The sequence below is a fragment of the Sminthopsis crassicaudata genome, chromosome 5, assembly GCF_048593235.1.
Source record: "Sminthopsis crassicaudata isolate SCR6 chromosome 5, ASM4859323v1, whole genome shotgun sequence".
Lineage (NCBI taxonomy): Eukaryota > Metazoa > Chordata > Mammalia > Dasyuromorphia > Dasyuridae > Sminthopsis > Sminthopsis crassicaudata.
In genome coordinates, this window is record NC_133621.1 from 82633537 (window position 1) to 82659303 (window position 25767).

Sequence of the window (25767 nt, forward strand, 5' to 3'; positions counted from 1 at the left end):
GGTTGGACAAAGTTTACATCCAGTCTGGTAGTTAGGAATTTTCTGTTGCTGCACCTGATAATCTTTCAATCCTGAAGGCACGGTTGGCAAACTCTATTTGATGGGAAGATGCAACTCTAAGATTTATGAGTTTGTATCAGGCAGCCTGAATACACTTAGGAGTGGATGGATGTTCGCTCTTACTCAGTGCCCCCAGATGATTTTGAGTGTACGGAGGCAGCACCAAGCTGTGCAAAGATCTATTTTTGCCTTTTCACGATAGAGGGGATTGCACACCCTGTGTTTAGCCAGTCTGTGCTTTACTTTGTTTGATAACTGCCACACTGCTTAGAGAAAGAAGCAGAGCCCACATATTGTATCTCTGACTCCTTTAGGATGAAACAAAACATTGCTGTGTAGGAGTGCTATGGTGAATGTAATGCTGGAAGAATGTTTTAATATGAAAAATTGCTCCTTTCTTCCCCCCATGTAAGATTTCCTTTACTAAATTGAGTACCTCCTCCAATGCCATCATTCCTTCCTATGGATAATGTACTTCTCTGGAGTGCATGGTCACCTCTGACCATTTGTGACACTTTGATTAAGTGAAGGTGAGACTTGGAAGGAACAGTCAGGAAAATTGGAACCTCACAGAGTCCACTTATTAGCTGTGAGAACTTGCTCAAATTATATGAATGAATGAATGAAAAATCATTTTATTAATTTCTTCACATGTGCCAGGCACTGTGCTAAGCTCTTTTTAAAATTAAAAATACAGCCCCAATTTTTAAGAGACTTATGTCCAATAGAGAAATATATTATTAGAGATGCCACAGAATGGTTAGTTGAGTTGTAGGACAATTGTATATACTTTTCAGAGTTCTCATGTAGATTTGATTGTTGTTCCCAATGTCAGATGTGGAAAGGGTGGGATACCATTGAACTTCTCTCAGTTTGAATTTCCTCCAATTGGAGGATTGGACTGGGTGGTATCTAGCATCCCCTACAACTCTCATATTGAATTCTCTCTCTCTTCACTCTGAATTATTTTTAGTATGTTCTCTGCATTTACTTATCTGTTGATGTATCATACCCTCTCCACAGAGGAGAGGGACTGTTCTGTTTTGTCATTGTATAGTATCCTCTAAGCTTAGCACAGTGACTTGCACATAGTAAATATTCAGTCAATGTTTATGGAATGTAATAAAGTAGAATTGATCGCAATTGATTTTGTGTACTCTGATGGACTGAAATTTATGCTCTTGGATTTGATCAGCAATTCTTTTAACCTGCTGCTGATGGCTTGAATAATGTTTGTTTACAATACATAAAGACACACTGCAATCCCTGTTGCAGATTTGAGACCCTCTACAGCACAACAATTCTAAGAAATTAATGGAAATAATATGTCATGTCTGAAGAAGTTTTAAGTGCTTTGGTACCACTGTTTCACTTATCCTTTCTCAGATACATGTGTATATATTGCATATATATAATTATAGATATTATTAATATATATAATTTATATATTATGTTATTATACATGATGTAATAATATATGCTAGATTATTATATTATATATTCATAGGAATGTGTTTGTTTTATTAATGGAGAAACAGATGAGTTGAGATCTGAAGATCTGGAATTTCTTCCTAAAGATATGAAATCACTAGGATAGTCAGTTTGGTGTAGATATTGGTCTACAGTAACTACAGTATGTGGTTTTAAATCTAGTATTTCACAAACTGTGACATTGCGGGGGGGGGGAATTTTGGAACTTTTTTCACTTTTTTATGTGAACATTTTTCTCTTTCTTATAATGGGGTTGTAGGATTGGCTGTTCATGTTTGCATATGTTTATGGAGGTGGGGAGGTATTAGGTAAAGTGGGAAGCTTAGGGATATTATACCAGAAAAATATTCTGCCCCTTGCAGAAGCGACCTTACTTGCCTTGTGTAGCAAGAGAGATTAGTCATTATGCTGTGGTGTATGCATATCCACTGTTGAATTGGCTGAATATCACAATTTCCATATGATCTAGAACAAATTGTGCCTTATGATCCTGCATATTTGCAGAGAATAGAATCATCCATTTAGAGTTGGAAGGAACCTCAGAGTTTGATTGAATGCTTTCATTTTACAGATGAGAAAACTGAGACCCAGAGAGATACAGAGATTATCTTTCAGCTTCATCTTTACATCTCAGTTCATTACTGAATTGTGTTAACTGTTCCATGGAGAAGTTTGCTACGGGACTCCCATGCTCCCTAGCATTAAGAAGAATTATTGGCTGAATTGTTATGTATAAATGAGCCTTGATTTCTCCACTAGTTCTGGACACCAGCACACCAGCTGGACTTCCTTTGTTAGATATTACTCACAGAAGTCAAAGAGGAAGCTATGATAGCTGAAACCCCAGAACACAGAAGCAAAGGAAAATTTTATAATATTTTCTCTATCCCTTTCATTTTTGTATGGATATAGGCCCTGATGCCATCTGCCCTTATGTAGCATGAGATAATTTTCAATAATATTATACCAAGTTATAGGGAAAAGGGTTCTGATAAGTACAGGGTAATTTCCTCTTGTCATTAGATATCAAACTAAGAAAATCTTGTTATTTCTGTTGAACAAGTCCAAATCTGAAATTACTTTCCAATTCTTATTTATTAAATATTTATTAAGTGCTAAGAACAAAAAATGGAGGGGGACCAATAATAGTCCCTGCCCTCAAGGACCTTATATTCAAATGGGGAGACAGATTGAAAATAACTGGGTGTGTGCAAGATATGTAAAAGCAAAGGGTATGTTGATTGCTCTAAATTTCTGCTACTATGTAGTTAATATCCTTGGGGGAACTGCACACCCCCAGATAACCTCTATTTCAGGATATTCATAGTCCTAATACAAGATATTTTGTTTGTTATTGCTTTTCTTGCTCCCTGCCAGGATTATAAATTAAGAAAGTTTCAAAATATAATTGGGTTGGTCTCAGGGTTCCTTCACAGCATGCCTATATTGTTAAGTTATTTAGTTAAGTTTATTTATCAATTATCTAATGCTTAAATAAAAAAGATCTCCATAGATGACCATAACTCTATGCTTTAAACTCACTTAACTGGGCATTATTTATAAAATATTTATCGTAGCTATAGTATTTGTGTGTGTCATGCTGATATTAGTTTTCTATAATATACTGCATGTGCCCTTCACATAAGTTTGATAATAGATGTAGGGCAATAAAAACAGAGGAAGTGCCTCAGTCTGATAGCAATTCCCATGTAATGGGGAATAATGTCGTAAACTTCAAATTACATTTTAAATAAATGTTTATGCCCAACCCATCCATTAGATCATAGCCTAAAGGGTCAGCCAGATCATGCCTTCATTTATCACTGTATGTGCTGCAATTGCTTTTTTAAGGTATAGATGATACTTTTAGAATGAAGAATGACAAACACGCAGACTGTACACAAAGATGGTGCCATGATTAAACAGTAGGCAATGTTCTTGCAGCTTTAGAGGGGGGGAAAAAAGAAATAAAAGAGACTTCTTATTGAGAAATTATCTCCTGTCAGAGAGGAACAGGGATTTGGTCAGTGGCTGGGGGTTCACATCAGGATAAAGTGCTATCGATATGTATTCACAGAATCATGAAGTTTGAAAAAACTTTGAGAGATCATTAAGTCTGTCTCCTTGACTCTGGCAAGACCATGGCAACTAACCATGCCAAAAATCTCCAGTTTTGATATCTAATCTTTTAAATGCCAGATGTGCTGTGATGGGGGGAAAAGAACCATGTTTTAGGAGTCCAAAAATCTGGCTTTATGTTCTGGCTCTACTACAAGAGAGTCATGTGACATTGAGCAAGGCAATTTCTCTCTCAACCCCATTTTCAAAGGGATAACAAATTATAATACTTGGACTCTGCTTTTCTCCCAAGGTTGTTGTGAAGATTAAATGGAATAATGGCTTTACAGTATTGTTATAAAAAGTATACATATATATTATTTATCATGTTTTTATTTTGAAACAAAAGTCCTGAAAGTTCAGAAAAATGGACCAGTAGCTATTGGCCCTATTAATAACAATTTTATTTATGGTAAATTAGAAACTCATTGCTTGGAGAACGTCTGAAGAAGAATATATAATGTTATTTCTTAGAAGGTTTGGGGGCTTACAAACATGCGACCTCCTTGTTCTTTTAAGCTGTCTCCTTATTTGAGATGTGATTTTTCCTATGGTTACAAAACGTCCTCTGGACACGGAGGTAATGGGAACTGGGGAGGCAGGGTTTGAAACTTTGGCTTCATATGTGGAAAAATAGGCACAGGTTTCCCAAGGAGGAGAGATGTGCATCTGGAAGTACATAGTGCTAAGAAGTGTATATTTAATGCTTGGCAGAAATATATATGTGGATGAATGATAGGGTCAGGACAATCTACCACAGCTCATTGATTTTTATCCCCAAAGGTAGTGCCACTTGTATGTCTTAGTCCTTGCTGGAATAATTTAAACCACCTGAATCCAGAGCCAGATATAGCTCTTAGACAGTTAAATAGCTGCAGCATTGAAGTATACATTACTAAAGGTAGAAGCTTTTACTATGATTTGGACCAAGAATTATATACATGATATCCCAATAAGTGCCATTATTCTGACAAGTAATTAAAAAAAATCTTAGAGTATATTTTCCTGGATTCCTTAGCTGGTCTTGTTTGTCGTCACAGTTTTTGTAGGGGAATAGATGGAGTGGTCAGTAAAAGCTGGGTTCAAATCCCATTTCAGATATTTGCAATATTTGTGTTCCTCCATAAGTTACTTATTCTTTCAGTCTCAGTTTCTTTATCTTTTAAATGGAGGTAATAACAAAATAAATAATAACAAAAATTTTAAAAAAACTAAACATTGTTGTAAGGATGAAAAACGATAATATATGTAGAAGACTTTGAAAAGCTCATCTAGGAGGTGTTACTTAAACTGAACTTTGAAAGGGAATAGAAATTTCAAGAGGCAAAAGGAAGGAGAGAGAATTTTTCAAATGGGGGTACAACCTAAGCAAAAAAATGGTCTCAGAAGATGGAAAGTCTAGTATAGGGAACCACAAATAGGTTAATTTCACTGGAAAATAGAATGATTGAGGGAGAAAGATTTGGCATTCATCTGAAAAGGGTAGATTGGAGTTAAATTATGGGGTGTTTTATGTGGCCACATTAAGATATGGAGTTTGCATTGCCTTACCCACAATCAAAACTAATACGAGGCATAGCCCAATCTAAACCTTAATCTGGTGTTTACTAATTCAGAATTCTTTCTAAAGATGGTAGCAGTGATAGAATGATGTCATGGCAGAAGAGCTCAGGATTTCACTGGATGACTGACTGAACAGTCGATCATTTTGCAGCAAGGTTGACTTTCAGAGAAGCGTACATAAAGCACTGTGACTTCTTCATTGATAACTGGAAAATATCTCCAATGGTTAGACTGGTATGAGCTGAAGATCCCTCACTGGAACTGAAATGAGAACTCTTTAATGTCAAAAGACCTCTAAATGGCAAAAGATCCTTCAAACCATAACCAGGCGCAGGTTATATAGGTAATCCCTGTTAAGGGGATTGTGAATCTTAAATATTTCCTTTCATCTTATATACAGGAAACAACATTAGCAGAGTAGTTTTCATATATAAAGAATGATAAAAATATATAACATACATACATACATATATGTGTCTGTACATATAAATACATATATGTATGTATATCTATAGATATATAATTCAAGCATAAGGTATAATTCAAGCATAAGGTGTAATTCAAGAATAGGTTATTCAGGGGGAAATTCATAAAGGCAATGAAGTCTTTCTTTAACAAAAGACCCTTAAAAATTTGTTTCTATTTCCTAGTAGGTTTTTAAGGGATTTACCATTTATGCTTTCCCCCCTAAACCTTCTGTTTTTGAAACCCTACTGATCTTAGCTCCTAGCTGCTGTCTCCACTAGCTATTTTCTGATTAATGAAGTAAATATTAAATATAATGGGTAGATGCTTTTTGTAGCCTGTCAATAGTTTTTCCCTTGTTTTCTTTCTTCTTTCTCTCCTTTCTTCCTTCCTTTCTTCCGTCTCCTTTTTCTTGCTCTCCCTTTCTTTTCTGTACCTCTATCCCTCCTTCCTTTTTTTTCTTTCCCTCTTTTCCTCCCTCCTTCTTTGATTCTGTTTCCTTTCTTCTCTCCCTCCCTTCTTCCTTCCCTTTCTTCTTTCTTTTCCTCCTTCCCTTTTTCTCTTCTTTTCCTCCTTCCTTCCTTGCTTCCCAGTTTCTCTTTTTCTCATTCACTCTATCCTTCCCTTCCTTCTTTTCCTCCTTCCTTTTTTCTCTCCCTCCTTCCAAGCTTTCTTCTATCCCTCCTTTGTTCTTTCCCCCTTTCTTTCATCCTCCTTTCCTCTCTTCTCTCTTTTATCCTTACTATAGTAGCTATGTATCATAGAATCATATATTGAGAGCTAGAAAGGATCTTAAAGTCATTGTTCCATTCTCCTTATTTCACTGATGAGTAAACTGTGTCCTATGTCCTCTAACTTCAAAACTAGTCAGACACCTACTATTCTAGTAACTTGCTATTTGACCTTGTTCAAACCAATTTAGCTCTTGGACATAGTTTCTTCATCTGTAAGATAAGGGAATACACTAGATGGTCTCTGAGAATCTCTGATTCTGAGATTTTAAAAAATTATATTTGCATGAGTAATATAGTTGGTTTTCAATTATGTCTGATTCTTTGTGACCCCATTTGGTATTTTCCTGGCAGAGATACTGGAATGGTTTATCATTCTCTTCTCCAGCTCATTTTACACATAGGGAAACTGAGGCAAACAGGATTAAGTAACACAGCTAGTATCTGAGGTCAGATTTGAACTCACAAAGATGAGTCTTTTTGACTTGCCCAGATCATACTTCTAAGGCAGTGTTAAGTGTCTGAAGCCAAATTTGAACTCAGGTCCTCCTGACTTTAGGGCTGGTGCTCTATCCATTGCACCAACTAGCTGCCCCAATGAGTCTTCTTAACTTCAAGCCCAATACTCTATTCACTATGCTACCTAGCTCTGTTCTAATTTTCCTACCTCACCTGCAGATTCACAAGTCAGAGGTAGATTGAAAATGAGATTGGAAAAAAAAAAACTTCAAGAAACTCTACTCCTTTCTCCTCAGAGCTTGTGATTTCTTTTCTACTTTCTTGACCCCCCTTTTTTATTATCAATAGTGATAATTAGCACTTTTTGCTTTGTCCATTTCTAGATTGGACTATCAAGTTGCAGGCATAGTAGAACCCTTTCTTGGGCTTCCCTCACCTCCAATCCATTCACACAGCATTCCATGTGATGTGAAAAAAAAATGACGTGCTATATTTAGGCAGGTTGCTACTGTCATTCAGTTCTACCTTATTAAAATTATCAACGAGTTTTGTCAGATTCAGGGAGAACTTGTACGTGTCAAATTGGAAATAAAGTCGTCATCTTTAAATGATCTGGAAGGCAATAAGCACTTGAAAATATATGGGTGAAATGAAAGTGCTAGGTTTCATCTGATTTTCTCTTTCTTTTGCCCTTTTATTAAAGATCTTTTCCCTCACAGCGAGATTTTCTTTTTTTTTTAAGTTCACCTGTTTCCATCTTTTGTCTTCCTACTCCCCTGAGCCCACAATAATCTCCTTCACCACCAGTTGCTTTAACTGGAGGACTCAGAATTCATGCAGGATCCAAGCAACAGAAGGAGAGAGGCCCCTTTGCAAAGAACCTAGGTGGAGAAGTGCTTACTAATGAACAAGTGCAGAAGGAAAATTCAGCAGCATATGTGTATCTCACACAGAGAGCTGTGCCTAAAGAGAAGATTTTTCTAAAGTGTCAGCTGGCATCACAAAAGTCTTTAATGGCAGAGAGAGGGAAGAGGGAAACATGGAAGTGTTTGTGATCTTTGGCTGTTGCCTTGGGGTGCTGAGTAGTCTTTTGATAGATGTCTCAGGGCAGATTCAGGTTGATGATATGACCTCCCCTTGGATGCCTGGATCCATTGCCACCAAGATCAGAAAGGAAAAGGGGAGGATAGATGAATCAGTTCTCGAAATGGTTTCCTTTGGAATGAATGCATTTTTAAATATTATCTTTTCAAATTATTTTTTTTAAGTTTTCCTTCATTTTATGCCTTACTTTGCTGATTGTTGGATTGCAGTTGTTTTCATTGGACAAGATAAACAAGAGTTTATCCTATCTTAATAACAGCAACAATAGCTAGCGTGTACATGGTGCTTTGAAGTCTACAAAGCATTTTACAAATATTAACTCATTTTATCTTCACAACAACCCTATGAAGTACACATTATTATTTCCCCATTTTGCAGATGAGAAAACTGAGGCAGAGGAATGTTAAAGTCTCTTGCTCAGGAGCACACAGTGTCTGAGGCAGGATTTTGAAATTTGGGTCTTCTTGATTCTAAAAGGAACACTCTAGCTGCTGAGTAGTTTTGAATACTTGAGATACAATCATATGTTAGCCAGAGGCAAATAGCTTTCCAGAAACCCCCTAAAAGATAAGTAATCAGCAATTAATTTAATATATTCAAAAATGTATAATGATTAGTCATACTGTGCTACAGAAACATTTTGGAATCATTTGAGCCTATATTAAGCAGACTCAGTGGCAGAGGCATTTTAACTCAGGACTTCTGGCATTTCCCCTCTTCTCTAATAAGTAAAATAATCAGATTTACTAAGGTCCTCCCAATCCTAAATCTAGGCTCCTATGCAATCCATTTGACAATTATATTGAGATTTTTAAAACCTGGAAATTTAATGTATTTGGATGATTGCTTAAATATTTCACCATTATCTTAGGCAATAATTATTGAGATTTATTCTTTGTACTGCCACTGAAATGTTCCCATTTGGTATATTCTCTTTTAGGGGAGAAAGTTTGGGGTTCATTTCTTTCTTTTATCTTTTCTTGTTTTTTTTTTTAGTCTAGCTCAAGACTCTGTTTTGTTTTAGCTGTTTTGGGCTGTATAAAATGTTTCACTTTTTGTTCATTATGTCCAATCCTTTGTGTTGTTATTTTAATGAAAAGAAATATAGAATCTATTGCTCTGTTGCATCATTACTGAAAACATTATCCTTTTGATTACTTTTTTTGTTGTTGTTGAATTGGCTGGATAATGCAGTGATTGATCCTCTTCTCTTATCTGATATATATATATATATGCATATATATATATAAATGTGTGTATATATTTATATACATATATACACATAATTTTATGACTCACATACTGAGTATTATTTGGTTTTCATAAAATGACAATTTCGCTCCCTAACTCCTCCCCATAATTTAGACTACTTTTTTATGCTTTCTGTACTACCACCAACTCCCCATGACAGATAATCTAATAATTCGAAAGGAGATAATCTCTCTAAACCTTCAAGGCTCCAGAATTATAAGTAGAGACAAGGAGAAGCAAGGAGAATCAGGAAGATGTTTTGCTCCTCACCCTGACACAATAACAGATCTTCCCTCTTAGTGGTGGCCATTCATCCATGATTGTACCTTTCTTTTTTCTTCCTATGTTCTAGGAGCTATGCCGTCAGCGCATGGCTGTCAAGACATCTGATCGCCCAGAGCCACTGCACACTTCCCGTATCAATAGTGTTTCATCACAGTTCAGTGATGGACCCATTCCTAGTCCCTCTGCTCGGAGCAGTACTTCTTCCTGGTCTGAAGAACCAGTGCAGTCCAACATGGACATCTCTACTGGTCACATGATCTTGGTAAGGATGTTTTTCTGTTATGTTCTTTGAGTGTGATTCTTTGGAAGGTTTCTGAGCTAGTCTTTCTACTGTAGAAAGGATAAAAATAAGAGCTAACATCTATATAGCATTTTCTCTGTGCCTGGCTGTAGCCTAAGTGCTTTACAATGGGTGTCTCATTAGGTCCTCCCAACAACTCTACAAGGTTGGTGCTATTATTATCCCCATTTTACAGATGAGGAAACGGAAAGAAATGAAGGTTAGGAAGCTTGCCAAAGATATATAGCTAGTAGGTCACATTCAAACTCAGATCTTTCTGACTCTAGACTGGGAAGAAATTATAACTTAGTGGAATAAAGTATTTGGAGAGGCAGGAGGGAGACAGGTGGAGAAAGAATATTTCAATTCATGCCCATATGTAATGCCTTTCAAACTTAACAGCAGCATTTTTATGTTTTAGGAAATAGCTACTCAGATTGATAATTGAATAAGACCCTTTTAGAAGACTGAAGAACAGTTAAGGAACCATGTCAATGTCAGGGGTCTTTCTCCCTGTAGTCCTCCTTATTTAAGTCAATATGATTTTGTATTTTCAATTGAGATTTTTCCCCCTTCTTTGGCATAGAACATTCAGCTCCCACATCAATGACGTGTAAGTTTCTTTTGTTGGTTATTTTGATTTTAACCCTGATAGTATGTTAGAGCCTATTTTATGTGATTTTTTTTTAAAGCTCTCTGACTAACAAGTAGCATTTGTTTTCTTTCCCTTCAATTCCCAACTCACCAAGAATCATTTGGGTAAATAAATGTCAGTCGCAGGCTTCTCATAATTAAAAGTGAGATCGGGAAGAGTTGTGGAGTTTTAAGGCACCTCTCTTTGTGTTAATACTTTACTGAAATGGTTAGTGCAAGACATTTTCATTGTGATGAAAGTTCAGCTCATCTTTCTCAGAGACATGTCTTCACTGATTTCTGCCTTTCCAAGATGATTTTTGTATTGTATCTGTGGATTGTTGCTTGATGCATAACTCATTTCTAAGTTTATTAAGAAAGCTTCTCACGCTTCAGCATTTCTCAATGGCTGTCTCCAGTACAGAGGAGAATGATATATTCCTAAATTTTCCAGTTAATAAAAGTTTTCCAATTTGTTAATTTTTTAAATATAGAACAAAATTATCTTAAGTTCTTTTTTCATGGCAAAGACTTAATCTCCCTTAGATTTGTAGGGGGACAGAAAACTTCATTTTACTGTTTCATTGATATATCTTCTTACTCAGAGAATGAAAGAAAGGTTTTCATTCATATAACTAATAGCAAACTATCCCACCAAGTTAATGTGTGTTGCATTAATTTTAGAAAGATTCCTTATTAGTGTAATGGATAACAAAATGGATAAAAAAAGTGGAGAAAAAGAATCTCATCCATCTGAAGGACTACATTTTTTCCCCAAGTTCAACTCTGTTGTTCTTTAGTTGCATTCAACTCTTCATAACCCCATTTAGAGTTTTACTTGGCAGAGATATTAGAGTAGTTTGTCATTTCTTTCTTCAGCTTATTTTATAAATGAGGAAACTGAGGCAAACAGTGATAAATAATCTGCCTTGACTCATTCAGCTAGGAAGTATCAGAAGCCATATTTAAACTCAGGAAGATGAGTCTTCTTGACTTCAGGCCCAGTGCTTAATCCATTATTCCATCTAGCTGCCCAAGTACAACTATACAGAAACTAGAAAAATATTAATCATCCTGGTTTCCCATCATGTGCTATATGTGTCACATTTTACCATGATTAGCAATTGTGGCAGTAGCACTTCCACTCAGAATAATTTTCTACAAGGTGTTTTACTCCATCTGACATTAAGGTTGTGCAACATGCACAGAAACCATATGGCTCTGGCCATTTTCTAAGTATAAGCTGTGAGAAAATTGATGAATCATTTACATAATAGCACAGTTAGAAGTGAGCCAAAGAATCCATAGTTATTTGTTAGACTGAGTTACTGTGTTCTTATGAAAATCGGAATAGAGATTGGTCGCCAAATGTTATTGTTATAATCTAATATTTATATATTATAAGGTCACATTTGATCCTCATAATAACCCTAACAATTTTCCCACTTCTTCAAATAAGAAATATAAGGTCAAAAGAATTGAAATAGCTTTCAGAGGAACATAGTAAGGTCTTCTAATACCTTCGCCACTATGATAACTATGTAAAACCTCTCCTTACTCTCTCATTTCTTATACTACTTTACCCATCAAACTTCCCACCTCACATAAAAATATATGTACCCTTCCCAGGCAAATAAAGACCCAAGTGATTCCAGGATGTTTCACAAAATAACAGTTGAAAGGGACCTCAGTGGCCATCAAGTCCAAAGCATACCTTTAAAAGAACCCTTTCTACAAAGTGCACAAGTGATCAATAGAATTTGCTTGAAGACTTCAAGTGAGGGGAATTTACTATCTCCTGAAGCAACGTATTGTGCTCTGAGATAGTTCTGATAGTTAGTTTTACTGATTTTACAAGCTTAAAATGGCCTCTTTGTAACATTCACCTGTTCATCCTCATTCTGGCTCGAAGGACCAAAAAGAATCTAATCTTCTCCCATGTAACAATCTTCAGATTTTTTGAAGACAACTGTAACGTTTTCTCCCAGCTAAATGTCCTCTAGTTCCTTTAACTGACCTTCCTATGGCATGAACTGTACTTTGTGAGAAGGGTGTTAAATACATAATTTTCCACAATACATTAGGTATATGAAGCAGGATTGTTAATCTTTAATTAGGATTAATTTCTATGTTGAACCAGAAGCTGGAATCAGGATTAGATTTACTTTTTTTTTTTTTTACAACCCCACCTCTCAAATCTGAACCCCTCACTTTTCAGTAAAAGGAACATCCAGTGGGGGAACTTCTTTCTACTGGTTGAGTTCAACAAATCTTAGGGAATTGATTGATACATGAAAAGATTATATGACATGCCCCATGATCAAACAGCTAGTAAATCTCAAATGCAAGTCTTGAGCCTACATTCCACTGGCATTAAGGATGACCCCTTTCCATCATACAATACTGCTTATTTCATTTTTTTAATGAGGCCCACTTCGAGTCTCTTTCTCTAGCACAATGTTTTTCTGTTTAGTTGACCCATGGTATAGGGTTAACTTGTAGAGTAAACTTCTCTCTCCAATGGCAATACTCCTTCTGTTATGGAAATGATGGGATTACTCTACAAATGTTCCTCAAGTTTGATATTTTTGAAGCTGTTAGAAGAATGCCTTCTTCTAACTCAAAGAGCCCAAGTTCCAATTTTTTCCAGCATAGAGAATGGTAATGTTTTACATGACACACTCTAGATAAGGTTTTTTTTCTTTTTGTCACTTTGGCTTTGACTTAGCATCTAGAAAAAAATGATATTATCCAAGTTTATATTATGCATATTTTTGAGCACTAATTTCATTTTAACAATTTATTATTATCTAGTATTTCTATAGCAGTTTATGTAGTACTTCCCATTAATTTTTATTAGTTAATTTTTATAAGATTTCATTGAAAGTAGATATTTTAAGGTTGTAGATACTTCTGACTTAAAACAAGTATACACAATTTTATGGACAAAAGATTGGCATGCAGTGTAATTAAAAAAAATAAAAACCTATCATCAAATAAATTGCCTAAATACATAATTTCACATTTGACTTTAAATTCATGCTGTTGATAATTTTGACAATAGATAATATTAATTTAGCACTTTAAGTTTGCAAATGACTTTACATGTACTATCTCAACTTGATGCCCTCCACAACTCTGTGAGGTCAATTTCAGAATTACTTCAGTTTTGCAGGTAATAAAGCCGAACTTCAAATACATACACACACACACACACACACACACACACACACACACACACACACACACATATATATATATATATATATATATATATATACATATATATATATGTATATATATATATATCAGCAGTATAAGACTGATTAATTAAGAAATATTCCTGAGTTAATTGAAAGGCATTCTATTGTTATAGGATGCATAGGTGTAAGTGTTTATAGAGATCATTTAAGCTGGGGGTTCTTAATCTTTTTGTGTCCTGGACCACTTTGGTAATATGGTGGACCAGCCTATGGATCCCTCCTCAAAATAATGTTCTTAAATTCATAAAAAACATAAAATTACAAAGGAAATCAATTCTATTGAAATAGATTCACCAGATTTTTAAGAATTCATGGATTCTAGATTAAGAATCCCTGATCTAGACCAATTCTCTTATTTTTTAGTTGAAATGGAGGTCAATAAAGATCAGCAGTATCAATAGCATCATAGCTACAATTATATAGCACTTAGTGTGTGCTAATTATTAAGAATTATTATTAATTTTTAAAATAACATTAAGAATTATTATCTGATCCTCACAACAATCCTGGAAGGAGCTACTATTATCTTTATTTTAAAATTGGAGAAACTAAGGCAAAAAAGTATTTACATACCCAGAATCACATAGCTAATAAGTATCTTAGGTTAGACTTGAACTCAGGTCCTGACTCCATGCCCAGGACTCTATCCATTGAGCCACAGAGCAAGAGTCTGTTACTACCCTCATTTTACAGTTGCATTAACTGGGGTAAGTAGAGGTTAAGTAACCTGATTAAAGTCACACAGCTAGAATATATCTAAGATTGGATGTAAATTCAAATCTTCTTGACTCTAGGCTCAAGGTCATATGGCTTGTTCAAGTTCATATAGTAAGTAGCAAAGACAGGATTCAAATTCAGCTCTCTTCCAAACCCAAGTTCCTTTTCACTTGCCTACACTACTGTGCTTTTTGTTGTTGCTTCAGCATTTCAGAGAATCCATGATTTTATTCAGTGGAGAGCTGTTTCTTCCAACAATGCAGGAATTGGTAGACTGCCTTTAAAAACTGGTATTGTCAAAAAAAAAAAAAAAAAAAGCTGATGACTCTGCGACCAATCTTGTTATAATGGCATCTCCTTCAGCTGGTCTGTGGGTAACGTAGTGCAGTGTGTTTCTTCACTGGATGTGAAGTCTTTCCAGCTTGTTTCTGATTTCTCCAAGCCTTCATTCCACTGGCTCTGCCTTTGGAAATCTTAAGTGTCCTCAATGCCATGACAAGGCATTAGAGGAGGTTGTTTAGAAATATGTGTGAAATTCGGACATTTTCTCTAGCAAATGACAGTATTTTATAAAATAAATTCTCAATGTTGTGTTATGGATTGCTTTCACAGTAAGGTGAAAACTATAAATTCTTTCTCTAAATAATGTTTTTAAATGCATAAAATTAAAAAGGAAAAATTATATTGAAATGCATTATCAAATATGTCAAAAACAAAGGTTGTGGACACCAAATTAAGAATACCTTATACAGAAATATAGACAGCGATCTACAATATAACAAAATTCTAAGGCAGTGGGATAGGTGCTAGTCTGGGAAATGATAGACAAAAAAACTTTGTTTAAAAGAAATAGTCAGAAAAGGAAAATGCAACTTTTGGAGAGTCAGTCAATCAGTAAGCATTTATTAAGTAGCTGCTAAGTACCAGTCCATATTCATGGACAACCTTCCCATTGTAGGAAAAAAGGTTTCATCAGTGTGCTTACTCAAAAGTAAATGCTTTCTTATTCTCCAGGCTAGACCATATTGATCATATTTGGAGATATCCTATATTCACAGGTGAATTCACCCTCCTTCCTCCCCCACCCCCAGTCCAAACAAGAAGATAAAGTCAAAGTACTTGAACACAACCAGATCTTAAATGATTCAGCCATTATTACTTTTAGGACAGTGTCTCAATAGGTAGTCTACATAAATGAATTATATTCTGGATTCTAATTGGGGCAGAAGGCTGAATAATGAAAATTATCCTACCTAGTTCTAAGACTGTAAAATATTATTATGCTCATAGATGTATATCTAAGTATGTTGCTTCCATTATATATACATTCTACAGCTCTTTTTCTCTCTAGTACCAAGATGGTAAAAATGAGTCTTTTGTAAATTCAGCACAGGGAGTATGGAGTTGGGGACAGGAAGGAAGAAAAGCATGTTTACTATGTTTGATCACTCAGTTAATGAATGAGGATTGGCTGTATACTGAAGGATAGCCTTGGAATTTTAAATGCTTTTAATAAGTCAAAGAAATGGTGTGAGACCAGCAGAGGAAAATTTAATAGAAGCCAAGTACAAAGGAGAACAACTCAAAAGGAAAGAGATCATTAGTACAGGTGACTGTTACTTTATGTAATAGGCACATTCCTTGAAAAGTCACATGGACAATGAGTTTCTGTAATTATAAATCATTTAAAATGTGCTGAAGAGCTCGATCTATAAAGGAATCCTATGGTGAATTTTAATGTAAATCAAATAATCACCTTCTAATTGATCAGCTGGGTAAATCTGTACTTTTCCATCAGGTCTGCTTAAAATCAGGGAACATTGGCAACAATTCAAGAGTAACTGGCTTTGTGTGAGTTTGGAAAGAAAGGATCTAGGTGTTCCTGTGAGCCGTTGATTGAATGAGTCAGCTGTTTCACTAAAGGAGAAAAAGAATCCTACTTATTATATCTTCCTTCAAGTGAGCATGATCCTTACACATATCAACAGTTAGAAACCATTAGATACCTTTTAGGTTCTATTATGTTCAACATAAGGTAGAGTACTGAGTCTGTGAATTCACCAACTGGGCACAGATTTTTCTTACAGAATATCATGGAGAGAATGAATTATCAATTTGGAAAACCAGGGGCTTAACAAAGTAATAACACTAATTAGAGCCCAGAAGATAAATTAGTAAATTGTTATGCAGATTCTGTCATGATTTGATTTTATTATATAAATATATGAAGCTGCAGCATTGTAAATAATAAAAAAGCAGTATTCTCTTATCTATCAAAGATGGGATAAGATCAAACAAATTTAGAATAAATCATAAAGAATTTCAGGTACTACTCTAAAAGAGTATGGTACAGTCTTCTCACTTTTCCCAGGGGACCCACAAGATGATTCTTAGGGTTCTCCCAAATCCCAGTTATATATTAGGCAGTACATAAAGTTCAATATTTTTAAGTAGCTGCTGTCTCTGTTTTATTAACATTATATATGGCCAGCTGACTCTTCAGGATTCTTTGATTCTTTGACCTGTGACTCATTTCAGGGGTTTCATTTCTTGCTGGTTATTTTCAATTCCATTGAGCAAATGTTCATGTGTACCTACTGTGATGAAGGAACTGTGCCCTTATATTTCCTACCTACCTCTTGGGTGTATTTTTTCACCATTTAACTTCAACTGAGTTGATTCTTAATTTATGAGTATATTTCTCTACAATATGTGTTGAATATGAGAATAATGCTACCAACTCACCAGTTATTTTCCTGGCAGAACAGAGAAAAGTATGGTTATCTCCTTATGTATCCATACTCACCTTCCCCTGACACTGGAAGATAGACACTTGGGAGATATCTGGTTGTGGGCTAAGCATATAGTCACTATTTTCATATAAAACTAATTCATCTACCCAGGGGACAAGGTCAGGACTTTATCATCGTCATGCTATGTGTCAGCTACTAAGTTAACCACTTAACTAGATAAAGCCAATTAAACTCACAAACTATATATTTTTTAAAATGAGATAATAATAATAAAGCACTTAGCACAATGCCTGGTACATAGTAAACATTTAATAAATGTTTGTTTCCTTCTTCCCTACTTAGTGATTGCTTATGTGGAATTTATTTATGAAGAAATAAGATTATATTGGATGCTGTTTCAGGTTTTGTATTTATACCAATGTGTTCCATAAGTCAGACTTGGGCAGTACATTTTTCCACTGATGTTACTGATCAACTTTTGAATTGTAGGAATGCTGTTTAACATTTAAGCCAAATGGTTGGGGAGGGGGAGACCCTGTTGAAATTAGAATAACTTTTTTATTCCAAGATCATCATTTTATTTTAGATTTCACTGCATTAATCTGACTTATCTTATACTTTTTGCTAGATTATTTGCTTCAAAGTCTTTTTTTCCTGCTCTTTCTAGTTGACTAGATTACCTTTAAATTATTTGGCTAAAGTTTGAAAATTTTAAGAGCTAGGAACCTGTTGAGACCCTCTTAACCTATTTTCAAGCCTAGTGAAGTCACAGCAGACCTTCAGATGAAAAAGCAAATGTAATAAAAGAATTGAAGAGAATTTAGGATTAGTATGGCACAGATGTGCTAAGAGCTACTTTTGATGACCATGAGTTTTTCCTGGGTTATATTCCCTTTGGGTTTAGGTTATCATTTGTCTCAAAGGAGGATAGTAGGGAGTCCTTGAAAGACAAATTTGGTCAGACTTCAAAAGAAGGTTTTGGATCTGATTGGAATCTATAACAGGCAAAACAAGTGGCCCAAAATGTTCTGTATGTTGGAAAGCATACTACTATCCATTTGGGTTAGTTCAGATCTGGAGTATATGTCCCAAGATATTTTCAAAGTAGAATGGATATTATAGAAGCTTTCTGGCCAAGACAACAATTTTAGCACAACCTCAATGATTCTAGAATTAAACCTAGAACCTGGAGAATCTTTAGGAAAATCCTTATACATTCCCAATGAACAAAAATGTCTTATATTTTGAATGTGTATGAATACTAAAATGCCTATTGCAAGAACTAAATGAAGATTTATTGTCAAATAAAAGCACTGTAAACTGGAGAGGTCATAATTAGAAATCATGAAACTTAAGTTTTACTCCTGGTAGTGCCAAACTAATTAGATATGTATCTTTGGGCAAGTCACTGTAATCCTAATGTCATCCAATATAAAAATGAAGCACTTGAATGTGAAGATCTATAAAAATTCATTTTGGCTCTAATATTCTCATTTTCATACAAACAAAATTGCTTCTCTTTTTTCACATTTTGCTCTTCTTTAAATGAGTTGAAGGATAAGGAGAGGAGTAGGTTCACCAATTCAAGTTCAAAAGAGGTTTTAAAAGTCATTCTTGCTTAAGTACACAAGTCCAACAACTTCTACAGACTATTGAGTGCCATTTTTGAACATTTAAACAGCACATATCACACTCTTCATCAGGCACTTATTGAGCATGGCACTATAACAAGTATAATTTGGTCATTCCTACATTGCTTGGAAGCCACAGACCAACAAAGCATTAGATTGCAAATGAAAAATCTTCCCTTCTGAATGAGCAATGCTGCTATTGATTAAATCAGGTTAAGTTGTCTCAGGAGAGCAAAGAAAAAGTACTTCCAAAAAGTCATGTCATTAAATCGCCCTCAGAGCAATGATGGAAGGTAACACATTAAAAAGCAAGCCATACAACTATCCACTTTCCCCCCCACATATGTTAAATCTTTGAACTTATGAAGTCCATAGTACAGGTCTTAGTAATCTTTTTTGTCGTGAACTCTTTGGAAGTCTGTTGAAGCCTATAGATCCTATTCTCAAAAAAATGTGTTTAAAATGCATAAAATAAGATATATAGGTTTTATCAAAAAAAAAAAAAAAACCAGTTATGTTGAAGTTCATATTCTGTAGAAAAGAAGGGTGAGATCATGTGTGACTTAGGTACATCTAAAGGCTACTCTTGAAGTAGCTCTGGGCATTTTTTTCCACATCCAAGTTTATGGACCCCCTGAAATCCAGGGACAAAGGCATTACTCTTCACCCCTATTTTCTGGTGGCCAAAAACAATGGAAAGAAATCCTTTTCTTCTAGTATAAGATTTCCCCAGGATAATCTTGATAATAACTGCAAGGACAAAATTCTCAAAATTGACAATGGGAAACAAAAAGTCTCTATCCCTGACTTGCCACAGCCCTGAAATTCTCAGTTTTTGTCATTCTTGGGATTAAAGCATTTTGCCTTAGAGATTTGTTCAAAATGTAAATATATAACCTAGGAGGGCTAAGCCATTTAGATATTCCACTAGTTCTACATTAACTTAATAGGCAGGGAAGAGCCCTGAATGGAATGCTGGAGATAACGTTCATGAATGGAAGGTGATATCAAGGCTTAGGATGACTTGGAACATGAGTACTTTGCGTGGTACCAGCCTTGACTGGTGACATTGTTCTTGATCAGCAATCCCTGAACCATACTCCAGGTGCTTGGTGTCTGATTGCTTCTCTAGGCCCTGGATGAATCTAGGACTATCTCTGAGGTCTCAAAAGGCATAATCATATTTTGCTTAAGGCCACAGATACTTGGAAATATTGGGATCTTCTATTTTCAATTGCAACGGCTGCTGGAAACAGATGTCAGAGCATGTTGCAGCTTCTAAAAGCTGTAAAAACTTTGAATATCTTCTTAGCAGCTTTTGGTGACTGTAGCAACTTCATATCTCCTCCTCAACATCTGCAAGTTTGAGACCCTCAGTCACTCCTGGGCATTTTGGCAGGTGTCTCATTGTTGATCATCTTTAAAGGAAGTTTTGTGGATTTTTAGCTGCTTTGGTGTGCAGTTTAAGGAATTTTCTTTTAGTATTTTGCTATTTTTCTCTTAGAAACAAATTAAGGGAAATGAGTTTTACATTCAAAAAGTCAAAACAGGGTAGACATTTTCCCCTGAAGATTCTGGCAAGCATCATAAAATCATACTATGTCATTTCTGCTTTGTAGATGCTTATTCACTGGCACATAGTGATTCTAGGATTCTAGGAAATTGTGGGATTCTGGGACCAAAACCTGACTAGCCATTTTGCTGTTTCACAAGGCAGAATTAAACAAAGCCTCCCTCCTTCACGAGAACTAAGCATGAATTCTGCAGTGTTCATTGCTTATAAGCTGACTTTGATTTGCTATTCAAGCCCTGGGGAGACTGATGATGATTCTGAGGATCTGTGAGAGAAGAGGATATGGGCAAGAATACATTCTGATTTTAGAATCACAGAATCTCAGAGTTGAAAGAAACCTCAAAGGCAATCTGGCCCAGCCTATACCTTATTGAAATTTCTCTCTATGACATCGCTAAGAATTGGTTATCCAACTTTTGCTTTAAGGGAGGACTCTACTACTTCCCAAGGCAGCCTATTTCACTTTTGGCTAACAGTATTTGTCAGGAATTTCTTTACATTAAGAGACAAATTAAGTCTCTCTGCTATTTCAATCTGTTGTTCAAATCTGAACCGTTTTCCCATCACAACCCTTTAATTATATACAGATGACTATCATGTCCTTCTAAAGTCTTTTCTTCTCTCTAAGCAAAAGAACTCCAATTCCTTTAACTCAGCCTTATGTGGCATGATCTCAAGGCCCTGCTGCAGTATTATGGTTGCCCTCTTTTTTAGTGTTTTCCTGATTATCAGCATACTCCTTTAAACATGGTTTATTTTACTCCATGGTTCATATTATTCCAATGCAGTTGGACCAGGGTAGGGTACATTGGGATTGTCATCTTGTCTTGGGCACTGTATTTGCTTCACTCAGTGACGTTGCTTTTTTTGGTTGCCATCTGAGCTTGCAACTCTCTAAAGATCCCGGATAGTATTCAGCTAAACTGATGGCTAGCCTTGCCACATGCATCTTGTACTTGAGAAGCTGATTTTTTTAAACTCAAGCATAAGGTGTTACATTTATTCTGTAAGGTTCTAGCGTGAGTGAGATCTTTTTTTGGGTCCTGAATCAGTGATCCCATATGTTAACCACCCTTCCCAGTTTTGTGCCATCTTCCAACTTGATTGGTATGCCAGGTACGCCTTTGTCTAAGTCATTGAGAAACATTTTCAGATTTGTTGTTTAAAAACATAGTTACAGTTAAAGTAGAATACATACTCAACTTTGATATTTTGTAGACTTATGGTTTTATTGCCATTGGTTTTTCTTGAAATACAAGACACAATGCTTCCACATACAAGACACAATATTAAAAGGAAAGAAGGAATTGAAATTATAACTTCAGATGGGATACAGAGACCATCTTTTCTTCATGTTACAGATAATCATGTATAATCAATATTTGGCTGGATTTTTTTTTGATCCCTGCAGCCTCTTCCAAATAATATTCCTTTTTTAGAATCAGAGAATCTCAAAGTCAGAAGAGATCTCAGAAATTACCTAATTCATTTCATACCCAAAACATAAAACATACTCTGTACTACCCATGGCCTAATAGTCATCCAGCCTCCATCTGAACAACTTCCAGTAGTGGGGAACTCATCTTGCAAAGAAAACTTTTCTCTTTTTGGACATTTCTGCTTTATTGGAAGTTTGTTTCCCTCATATCAAACTAAAGTCTGCCTCTTTATAACTTTTCCTCATTAGTCCTCGTTCTCTCCTTTGGAACCAGGGAGAACAAATATAATAAATATAATTCTTCTTTCCCATGAAAGTCCTTCAGATATTTAAATACAGCTCTCAAATTCCCTTGTCTTCCACTATACTAAACCTGTATCTCATGACATGATTTCAAGTCCCCCACTATACTGGTTTTTCTCCTTGATGTATTTTTCAATTTTTCAGATCTTTCCTCAAACTTGGGACTTAGAACTAAATATATCAATGCCTTTTCCGGTCCTTGAGATGATACCTAGTACATTGTAAGAGCTTATTGTCTTGACTTGAGTCACACCAAAGCGGAAGATAGAAGGCTGATCACCTTCCCTGGTACTTAGCTTTTGTTAAACTAGCCAATGATTAAATTAACTTTTCATACTATTGACTTATTCTGAATTTTATTCCACCCACCCCCAAATCTCCCTTTTTTAAAAAAAAGGGGGGGCTGGTTGGTGGTATAATGGCCTGGGGCCTCAAACACTTAACTTTGCTGTATAACTTTGGGAAGTAACTTAACCTGTTTTCCTTTTGTTTCTCATCATTAAATGGCATAATAGTAGTACCCATTCTCCCAGGGTTGTTATGAAGATGAAAATGAAATCATTTTTGTAAAGCAGTTAACATGGTGACTACACATACTTAATGAATACTAGCTATTATTATAATTTTAATAATGTTAGCTAATCATTTTTTCTCCTACTTATACCTGGGAGATTGATTTCCTTGAATGAAAATATAAGACTTTAAATTACATCTTAATAATTCAATGTATGATTACAGTTTAATAACTTTTTAGAGCTCAATCCTGATATTCAATATCTTCTCAGCTTATAATCAACTGCAAACTTGATGAACATGCCAATTATGCTTTTATCTTAGCTACCAATAAAAACAGTTTTTGGAATAGGACCAATAACAGAGTCCTTTGGCACTACAATGGAGACCTCCCTTCAGTCAACATCAATCTCTTAATCACCACTCTTTGAGTTTGGTTATTCAACTGGTTATCAACCTACTTGACTGTACAATCATTCTGCTAGTATTCTAGGTTATCATGATATAGTTAATCACCTAGAAAAACTCCTGAGAAATATTATACATTCAATATCAGTGTTGTTGTCACTTTAGTTCTTTCAGTTGTGTCTGACTCTTCATGACCCCATTTGGGATTTTCTTGGCAAAGATACTGGAATAATTTGCTATTTCCTTCTCCAGCTCATTTTATAGATAAGGACCTGGAGCAAACTTGGTTAAGTCACCTGTTCATAATGAAACAGTATTTGAAGCCAAATTTGAACTCAAGAAAATAAATCTTTCTTTACTATAGGCCTGGTATTCTACCCATGTGCTATATAGCTACCTATCAATATAAGTATCCCACCCCATAAATCAGATAGCATTTAAATGATCTTTTAGGAAACTAAATTAGGCAACTTCTGTTTATTTGTTGTGGTCAAATAAAGTTTCCTTTGTATTGGTCAAAATTTACATGATGTGCAAAACTGGACTTTTAAATTTTCACTTAGAATCACAATATCATAAGTGTCACAAGCACATAAACACAATGACTTAAAATCTATTGAGGATACAAGACAGCCAGTTTCCAGTACTAGACAGTGTATTAGCAAATGCTAGGTTGCATTGGGCAGAATAGAAATAAACTTGAAATAGAAAATAAAAATAGAAAGGAAATATTTTTGTGAGTTCAGATAGTTGTGGAAGGAAGCATTATCCAAGAAATAGCAGAATGATATCCATTGAGAGAGGTAAGAATGAGTATGATGTATTTGGAAACAATGAAGAAACTAGATTGATTAGAATGAATGCTTTAAATGAATAAGAATTAAACAAAAGGTTGGATAACTCTGCAACTTATTACCTGGATAGCTTCTGGTAAGTTATTCCTTTTTCTTTGGATCTCAGATTCTTCATCAGTAAAATTCTAATCTAAACCCCATAACCTATGTGACTTGTGACATATAAACTAATAACCTGTGGCAGACAGACCAATAAAAGATCATAGATAGCAAGATGTAGCTTGATGTAGTGCTTAGCATAGAACATATCTAGCATATAGTCAGTGCTTAATAAATGTTAACTGGCTAACTGAAATTTTTACTTTGACAGTTTTTTTTAGCAAAGGGACATAATGCAAGAGAATATTCAATCTATTAGCACATTTATTGAGTATCTATGATGGATTTAACAATGTACACTCTATGGAAGACACAAAAATATATTAACCTTGTGTTTACAATCTAGTTTAAGAACCAAGGCTGAGAGACATTGCACAATAGTAAACATCAGTTTATGATTAGGACGTCTTTGTTAAGTTGATGTTAAAGTAATGTCTGTTAATCAAATGTTAAATTATGTCTGTAAATATGGTAGAGCTTAGGGCAAAGGGAAGCCGAGGGCAAGGACAGAGAGTCAAGCCTTAGCACTGCATAGGTATAAGATATTGAAGAGGGCCAGTTAACTAGAGCAAAATGTTCTGAGGAATAATGAAAATTAGGTTATATTGATAGGATGAGACTATGGATGGCCTTGAAAGCCAGGAAGAGATGTTTTAGATTTAATGCAATAGCAAAAGGAGAGCAGTTGAGGAGAAAGGAAATATGACAAAAATTTATATAATGTAGCTTATGTATTATAAATAATAATAATAATAATAGTAATGATAATAAGGCATTAATTTGCCAAGTGATTTGGAATAGAGGAAGACTGAAAAGAAGCTGAGCAATAAGAAGCTTCTCACTTTTCAGTCTTTCTAAATTGAACTTAGAGACAAATAAATTTACAGCCTAAGATGTAAAGTCATTAACTATTTTTAATTGGCTACTGTGCTAGCTAATGGACATATATTAAGCTAAAGTTAATAGTTTGTTGTTTTTTTCACAACTCATGAAAATGATTAACTGAAACATGGGGAGGGAGAATTGCAATCTACATCATTGGAAAGCATGTTCACAGGAAAGAAACAACGCATCTTCTGAATTATAAAATAAGAAGTTATTGCTTAATAAGTGTCAAAATGACCATAGTGTGTTATATAAGCTAGTCAGTCATCTTACATAATCATGAAAATCTGCGGCTTTGTTAGATCAGAAGTATTGAACATATAGACCCAAAGTCCTCCAAATACAGACCAAACTACATTTAGATACAATTGGAAATTTCTTTAAAAAACAAATAAAATGCAATAGACAGAGATGATGTTAATATGTGGTTTTCTAAGTCAATATGTGATCAACAGGGATCTTTATGTATAGTTTAATATTGGTCCTTATCTCTTTGAATTTGTCACAAGTGTTTTACATTACTCTTTATTTTTGTCCTTCCCTCTGGGTTCCCATTGCTATTTCCTCATTCAAGTTATTAAGAAGATATGGTAGAGTAGGGAACATAGAACATATCAATAAATGTAAGCTAAAGTTAAATGTTTGCTATTTTCTAAGGTATCATTGTATGAGATACAGAGAGCCAGAATTTTATTTCTATCTTTCTAATTGGTTGTGTGACTATGGGCATGCCACTTAAACTCTCAATAGGGACTCAGTTTCCTCCTTTGTAAATAGGAGTTCCCTCTTGAATTTATATTAGGATGAAATAATTCTCTTCAGTTTCAGTTTGAAGTCATTTCTTCTTACCTATAATTCTTCTAAATAAACTATGAAAATTTTAGTTTCTT

At 35.0% G+C, this 25767-nt stretch overlaps 1 protein-coding gene across 6 annotated transcripts in view; it reads left to right on the plus strand.

Moving 5' to 3' along the window:
- The window catches only part of PTPRN2 (protein tyrosine phosphatase receptor type N2), a 1470018-nt gene that overhangs the window by 1320627 nt on the left and 123624 nt on the right, over positions 1–25767 (plus strand). For all 6 annotated transcript variants that reach the window (XM_074267305.1, XM_074267309.1, XM_074267307.1 and 3 more), the window contains one exon: positions 9595–9789. In XM_074267305.1, the coding sequence (XP_074123406.1) occupies positions 9595–9789 (195 nt within the window). The remainder of the gene's footprint in view (positions 1–9594; positions 9790–25767) is intronic.